This window comes from Octodon degus, unplaced genomic scaffold (assembly GCF_000260255.1).
Source record: "Octodon degus isolate 3935 unplaced genomic scaffold, OctDeg1.0 scaffold00139, whole genome shotgun sequence".
Taxonomy (NCBI): Eukaryota; Metazoa; Chordata; class Mammalia; order Rodentia; family Octodontidae; genus Octodon; species Octodon degus.
The window spans coordinates 7,051,061-7,059,464 of record NW_004524715.1 but is presented as its reverse complement, the minus strand read 5'-3'; the positions used below and the strand labels follow the sequence as shown (position 1 = coordinate 7,059,464).

The 8,404-nt window shown below is 34.8% G+C and overlaps 1 protein-coding gene across 3 annotated transcripts in view; it reads right to left on the bottom strand.

The window, feature by feature from the left end:
• Positions 1-8,404, bottom strand: part of Mon2 (MON2 homolog, regulator of endosome-to-Golgi trafficking) — a 124,690-nt gene that overhangs the window by 61,901 nt on the left and 54,385 nt on the right. For all 3 annotated transcript variants that reach the window (XM_004641638.2, XM_004641639.2, XM_023701707.1), the window contains exons 8-11: positions 5,675-5,869; positions 2,576-2,700; positions 2,050-2,186; positions 999-1,152 (exon numbers count right to left, since the gene is read on the bottom strand). In XM_004641638.2, the coding sequence (XP_004641695.1) occupies positions 999-1,152; positions 2,050-2,186; positions 2,576-2,700; positions 5,675-5,869 (611 nt within the window). The remainder of the gene's footprint in view (positions 1-998; positions 1,153-2,049; positions 2,187-2,575; positions 2,701-5,674; positions 5,870-8,404) is intronic.

The window sequence follows — 8,404 nt, the reverse complement described above, 5'->3', positions numbered from 1 at the left end:
TAAGAATATGACTAAATATTTTTATTCTTTTTTCCTCAATGAGTTTTTATTGGTACATTTTAGATATAATGATCACCTTCATCATAATTTGTTCCTGCACATGATATAACTTGATTCTTTGAATTCTCATTCTCCTCCCTTCAACTCATCCTTCCCTCCCCATTTACAACAGCTTTGTTTCCATTTTTTCTCCTTTTCTAACATTCTTTTTTACTTTTCCCTGATTAGCTAAATATTTAAAACTATTTAAAATAACTAACTTCACATATATGATCCAAAGAATCAGATATCATTACTTCATTTCATAGATGACAGAACTGAGATTTAAAAATATAAATAAGTAAAAGAGGGCCAGAGGGGCAGTGATATAACTCAGGGTCATTAAGTGTCTGCCTGGCAAGCACAAGGTCCCAAGTTTGATCCCCAGTACTGCAAAAAATAAAAATAAAAACAAAAGATGAATTCACCAGAAGTAACTCAGTTAATATCAGACAATATAAGCCCAAGAGGTCTGAAATCAAGTCCTGTACTCCAAAAAAAACTATATATAACAGCTGAACAGGTTTTTAATTTTAAAAAAGTAACACTTTTATTTTTTATTTTATACTGATGTTAGCCATCTACAAATAACATACAAAAAATGCAGTCCTAGAAAAAGTCTCATATGACAGAAGAAAATGAGTTTGAGTACTAGATCTAAAACTGAAACTGAGGGGGCTGGTGAGATGGCTCAGTGGTCTAAAGCACCTACTTGAAACAAGCTTGGCAAAGCACAGGGACTGCGGTTCGATACCCCAGCACCACATGCCAGCCAGCCCCACCCCCTGGTGGGCTGAGCTGGCCACACACACACACACACACACACACACACACACATAAATAAATGTAAAAAAAAAAAATTAAAAAGAAACTGAAACAAAATATGCTGTAAAAAGAAGCATCTTAGGATTCAGTATCATCCCCAATATTCACTATAAAATAATGTGACTGCTACTTACTAGGTGGCTTTAGCACTGCCTTGAACTGTTACAGTCAGAATAGGTATCCAAGTTCCTCTATATTCAAACGCTGGTAGCAAAGTAACACCTCCACCGATCCCCACCACTCCTGAGTTGGCTGGTGCGGAGACTGGGCCACCTGAATTACTGTTTCCTATTGGTTAAGAGGAAAAGAGCAAAGATGCCAATTTACCAGCTGATCACAAATCATTAACAACCGAACACCCAGCCAATCTTGGAAGTTTTTTTCTGTACTATAAGCCTATTACAAATACAAATGAAATTTATCAATCCCAATTTGCTTACCAAATAATCTATTTCCCCCAAAAAAACATTTCCTTTTTTGCATAAAAGTTACAAAAGTAGAATTAATTATTCTTTTTGTTAGGTACTTTTATCAAGATGGAAATAAATTAAAATACAATCAATTCAAAGTGACAGAGAAAGAAGGTAAAGATTATTTACATAATGATTCCCAAAGAAACTTAAACCCATGTTAATATCTTCTGTTCAAAGGGAAACTAACAGACTTCCTAAGGTAACAACCATGTAGGATCTTTTAAGAAAGGAATCATTAAATGGAGTTCCTTTTAAAAAGAATAGCATCGAAACTTTGCCCTAATGTTGTTAGTGGAACTGAAAGTATACCAGAGAAGAGACTATTCCAGAACAGAAAATATAGTTGTCACAGTGCTATCACAATATTCCTTTTGTTTGTTTTTTAATGTACATGATATAGGGTCTCACTAAGCAGCTCAGACTCGTAACAATCCTCCTGTTTTCAGCCTTCCCAGTGCTGGGATTACAGGCATATGTCACCACTCCTGGACTTGGTGACTGGCTCAGGGAGCCTGGGGGCAGGGCCAGCCAGCATGGCATATGGTGCCAGGGACTGAATCTCGGTTCCCGTGCTTGCCTTAGCAGGCGTTTAGTCCACTGAACTATCTTACCCTCCCACATTATTCTTTTAATGAAAATCTTTATTAATGTATCCAAATTTCTCTAGTCACATGGTTTCTAGCAAACAGCCTCTCAGGATGAGGATCCTTACCAGCTTGGTTGGTTGTAGCAGGATTTCCAGTAGGCTGGACAAGAAACAAGGACTGGATAAAAGATCCCAGAGCATTGACGATATCACGAAAAACCTTGGTAGAATGCTGTTTCATATCATAGGACTGACAAAATGACCTGGAAAATATTTTAAAACATTTTTGGGAGAAACATTTGCATGTATTAAAAATTAACTTTTTTTTTTACTTTTACAGCAAGTAATGTTGCTAAAATAGCTTCAATGCATCATGCTACTTAAAGATCCTTCATCATAGCCAAGTGGTGAATTTAAGGACTTCATTCTCAAATGAAGTCAACATCTAAAAAAATTGCTTTGCTTATTAACTCATTACATTTACATTCTGCCCCCTTCTGAGTTCTTCTGCATACCTCCACCATACCCCTTCATTTACGTAAAACATATAATTTTCTTTACTTAAAAATCACATTTGGGGAGAATAAATATCAAAACTCTTTCTACTAGTTTCTTAATGCACCCAGTTTGCAAAATACTGCTGAAATTTTACCTTAATAGCTGAGGCTGCACACAGAGTCTGTGTATTGATTCTACTGCAACAGCTCGTAGCCACTGGGGTTTATCTGCATCCAGAAATTTCACCAGAAGTGACAGAAATATCTCACACTCAGTTACCTAAAAATATAGCATTTTTTATCTTTCTCCAAGTGAAAGAAAAGAATATTAAGTTGTATTCTTGTTATTTACTTAGTGACATGGACAAACTAATAAAATCTTTTAGGTTTGAAATAAATTCTTAAAAATGATTGGAGAAAATGGGAGCAGTTTTCCATAAGTAGCTTTATTATAAGGTAAACTTAAAAGAATAAAAATAATATTTCTAAACATATCCCTGAAAATATTCTTGAACTATAATATGGCCAGTTCTTTACCCTTATTTTTTAGAAAGCACAGAACACCATCTTGTCCCTCTTATGCCTAAAAATTGCCAGTGAGCCTATATCATGCATACGGCTAATATCATGCATACTGCTAATATACTCTACCCTTCAGGAATACCATAACAGCTTTTCTACATTTTCTTTTACTGATTGAGAAATAGAGGTAATAAGCTAATATCTGGGCACCACCCTCAGTGCTTCAGACAGCACAGAAGCTCCTAGCTCAGACAAGAGAAATGGGAAACAATGAAACAGATACCTCTACCTGAATGAGTGGAACATTCTAATTTCTTCTAGTCACTCTAGATAATAGTAACAGAACAAAACTTTGAATATTAATTATCCTTATCTCTGAGCTACTTAAGACCCTTAGGGGTCCTTAAACTATTCCCAAGAAATCAAAATTATTTTTAGTATATGTGCTGCTGAAGCAAACATAAAAGTATTTTTAATACCACAATATTATTTGTCATCTTCAAGGTAGTACATATATTAAATAGTGACATTTGACCTGATAGTACAGAAGCTCTGGTGGATATAACAGATGGTACCTTAGCAGGAATCAAAGCAACAGAACCAAACTGTGTAGGTGCCATGTTATTCTTCACTACCATCTACTATTAAAATATAAAAATACATACTATATATATTTTATTTAAGAACAGCAGAGGTAAAATAAAATATAAATTGTTGATTTTATTAAAGCTGACCCTATGAGCAAGTCTTCTAATACTCTCAATATCTCCTGAATTTGCATGCTGCCTGGCATTTCTATGTCCTAATTATTTTCACTTTTACTATCTTGCCTATATTTTTAAATGTTTTAATTGTAAAAGTACATAATATTAAATCCACTTTCTTAATGATATTTTTAAGTATGGCAAAATGAGAAATACACATGAAGCACTTTTGCTGTGTATCAGAGTATGCTAGAGGTCTGGAAGAAACAAGCTGTGAACAGAATTATTTGCCTTTTTACCCCTATAAAACTTGCTGACTGATTAGTGACTGACTGTGACTGATGACTGATTAGCACTCATGAAAAGAAAAAGGAGAGATGTCTTCCTGCAGTCTTATCCCAATTTCCTATAGTTAAGCCAACATTCTAGAAAGAGGAAGAAAAGCCTTTTTAAGACGACCTAGCCAATTCTTAGAAAACAAATGGGGAAGGAGTATGTAGATGCCCTAGTGACAGCAATAAAATCTTTCTGAATATTTTGACAACCACACGGCCTAGCAATTATTTAACAGAACTACAGCAACTACACTGGCCCTTATACTTGATTCTTTTAAAAAATCTCTCCATTTCTCATACCTTTCCAGGCTTACTAGTACATCTATATCCTAGTTATTTTCACTTTTACCATCTTGCCTACAGTTTTAAATGTTTTAACTGTAAAATACACAATATGAAATTTACTCTTAATGACATTTAACTGTACAGTTCAATAGTGGGTTAACTATATTTACACTGTTACATAATAAAATTCTAAAACTCTATATACATTTAACAGTAACTCCCCATTCTTCCCTCCCCTCAGCATTTCGGCAATCACCACTAAATATTGTGTGTCTATGAATGTGAGAAAACGTGTATTTTGCAAATGTTAGATGGACTGCTCTTTACGCCTATCATGTTGAACTGACTTGTAATGCTGAAGGCCTCGATTTCCCTTCTAATCTTACTGATGTGCGCACCCATCACCGCAAATAGGACATGGAAATCGCCAATGATTATGTATCATCTATTTTATTAATCAAAAACAAAGATATAAAATACTAATAAATTATACAATGAACCTGGTTTATCACAAAATTAGAAAGAAATATAGCATCTTCCCTCAGAAATACCATTTGAATGTTTAATGACTGATTGGTGCCCGCAAAAAGAAAAAGGAGAAATGTCTTCCTGTAGTCTTATCCCAATTTACTATAGCTAGGCCATTTACTATAGTAAGCATTATATTAACAAAATTGTAAAATTAAAAAAAAATTGTGATCAAGAATATCAGAATATATCCACAAATTTTGCACAACAGACACAATATTAGATTTGTTGATTTTTTTTTTTTTTTTTTTTTTTTTCGGAACAGGGGATTGAGTTCGGACCCTTGCGCTTGCCAGGGAAGCGCTTATTCCACTGAGCCATCTCCCAGACCCGGCACAATATTAGAAGTAAAAAAGCAAAACCTTGACTTCTAATTCTTGACTTTATCGTACTTTTAACATCATTACTGTAATCTGTTAGTCCAGATGAAATAGTATAAATAAAAACAATAATTTAGGCATTATAATTTTCATTATACTTCAAGCAATATATAGACTTAGCTAAAATGCTGAATTCCTAATCCACAAATTCTCTGGTGCTTTTACATAACAAGCTATGACTCTCAAAGATATACATTATAAATACTATATAAACATTAGCACAACTCAAAGGATGGAATGTTTGTTATTTTTAAAGTACCTAGAAGATTAGTAGGTACTCAAAAAAATTTTGAACTGAATTTTAAAAACTAATGAATAAAACACTATTAAAAGAAATGTTGGGGCCGGGGAGATGGCTCAGTGGAATAAGCGCTCCCCTGGCAAGTGCAAGGACCTGAGTTCAATCACTGGTTCCACCAAAAAAAAAAAGACATCTGCTAAAAGAAATGTTACACTATACACAATTATGTATACAAACATTCATAGAAATTAGCACTTACCAAAAGACTGTAAAACTGCTTAATCAGAACAGATACTACTCTCAGCAAACGCATGCAGATAGGAAAATACGGCTTTTCAACTGGTGCTGGAGAAGATGAAGTGCTGGATCCTTGTCTGAATTTTATATTTGGAGAAAAGAGCTTTATCACAAGAGGACACACCCTTTCTTTGAGGAGGAAACTAAATTCCTGGTGCTATTTGTAAAGAAAAAAAAAAAAAGAATTTAGTTTGTACTTAATGCTTTTAAAATACAGTCTAATAAATACAACTTGTTATTAAACAGCATAAATTTACTGAATTATAAGTTGATATATTTATATTTTACAGTATAATTGTGAAATTCATATTGCTCATACTTCACAAGTTGAGGAATTTTGTAGAGAACTCTTAAATCTCATCTACATTGTCACTGTGTATTAGTATATCATGCAGAAAGTCTTCCTTAACCTGTTAACTCCCTGTCTGTATTAGTTAAGGGCACAGTTTCACTTGAGGGACAAGTTAACACTTAGTCTGCATTTAATAATGAACTTATAATAATGAAATATAATGAAGTATATTTGATTTTGTTGTTTTAATCATTTAAATTTCATTGAAGCTAAAAACAAAGAATCATAAAAATCACCCAATCTAATCTTCTATTTTAAAAGGCAAATAAGTCAGAGTAGTTTATTTCCATCTTTTTTGTTTGTTTGTTCGCTTTTGATGGTACTGGGGATTGAACTCAGGCCCTTGAGCTTGCCAGGCAAGCGCTTACTCTTCTGAGCCATCTCCCTAAGAGTAGTTTATTTCCTCAGGAAAAAAAAAGATTAATTTCTTTTACATTTGAAAACATCAGAAAATAGATCAGTAACAAAAATGCTTTTGCCTGATCTTATTTCCTGCAGCTAAGTTAGTGTTTGTTAACTTCTGGTGTGTACTCTTCCAGACTTTTATATATGCTTTAATGTACTTTTAAATCTTTCCCCTCACTCCTATGAATGCCATGCCAGCAATGTTTAAGTTTATAATTCTGGCCTAAAATCTCAATATGCAAATAACATCTTGAGTGTCTCATAGACATGCCCAAACTAGTACATATAAAACTGAACAAACTATTTCTTCACATAAAGATTGTCTACAATTGTATTTCATATCAGCAAATGGTTCACTGCTTAAGCCAAAAAGCTGAAGTCATCTTTGAAATTGTCTTTTTCATCACCCACTACAACATTTCATTTATTTACTAATTAGCTGACACTCTGTAGTCACAGTTTCCTCACGTGTAAAGTAGGAGTAACTGCTACTTTTTAATCATTTGGAAAAAGTCAAGAGAATATTATTATTCTATTATTATGATTCTCCCTTTTTTTTTTTTCCCGGAACCGGGGATTGAACTCAGGCCCTTGTGCTTGCCAGGCAAGCGCTTATTCTACTGAGCCATCTCCCCGGCCCCTTTAAAATTGGCTTCCCTTTTTTTTTTTTTTTTAATTTTTTTATTTATTTTGTGTGTGTGTGTGGCCAGCTCAGCCCACCAGGGGGCAGGGCTGGCTGGCATGTGGTGCTGGGGGATTGAACCGCGGTCTCTGTGCTTTGCTAAGCTTGTTCTAAGTAGGTGCTTTAGACCACTGAGCCATCTCACCAGCCCCTATTATTATGATTCTCATTTCACACAAAAGACTGTTGAACAAGTTATACCTAAATATTACATGTTATATTATACGAAACGGGATCAGCAGTAAATATTGTTCAGTATTAAGAAATTAACAGTTGCCTAATGTGTACACCAATTGTAAACCATGTAAAAACAACTTCGTTTATTTTTAAGACTCAGGCCAAAAGACCTTATACTTTCTAGCACTTGAGCCATACAGTGTGTAGGTTGAGAACAAAGGATAAAATGGATTGCTTAGAGAGGAAGGGGAAGGGACTATTTTAGTAGTTAAAAGACCTAAATTTTATTTAAAGAGACAGAACTGGCGTATGTGTCTGTCTGGCATCACCAGACAATTAATCTGACAAGAGACAGTTATCTTCCAAGATGTTTACAAAGCAAGCACTGACTGGAAATTCTCTTCCTATCCCCTCTTGTATCATTACCTAAGCAAAAAGATGCTATGTAGACAACCTACACTGGAACCTCTGGCATGACGAAATAAAGGTGTAATACTTTCTTGCTTAAAACAATAACCAATCTGAATTATAGTGCGAGATCTGCTAATAACTAAGGAACTGTTTTATTGCATTTATTTATTGATTGATTTATATTGGATACAGGGTCCAGCTACGCAGTTCAGACTCATAGTGATCTTCCTGTCTCAGCCTCCCCAGCACTGATTACAGGCATGCACCACCACAATACCAGGGACTGAATTTGTGTCTTTGTGTTTGCCAGGCAGGTGCTTAGACTGCTGAGCTATCACCCCAGCCCTAAATGAGGGATTTAATGAATAAATCTTGGACATTCGTTTTTCAAGCAAAATGAAATATGTGAATTCATCATTCTCTCTTCCCTTATTTTCTATTTAAAATATTCTGTATTACACATAACTAGTATTAACTATAGCTTTCCATTAAGTTATCAAAAAATACACAGGTATTGCCAACTGAAGTCCTGTGTGTCAAGAGTCCCAGCTAGCTAGAAGGCTGAGACAGGAGGACTCAGAGGCCAGTGTGGGCAGCACAGAACAAGATCCTATCTCAAAAAACTAAACAGGGGCCGGGGAGATGGCTCAGTGGAATAAGTGCTT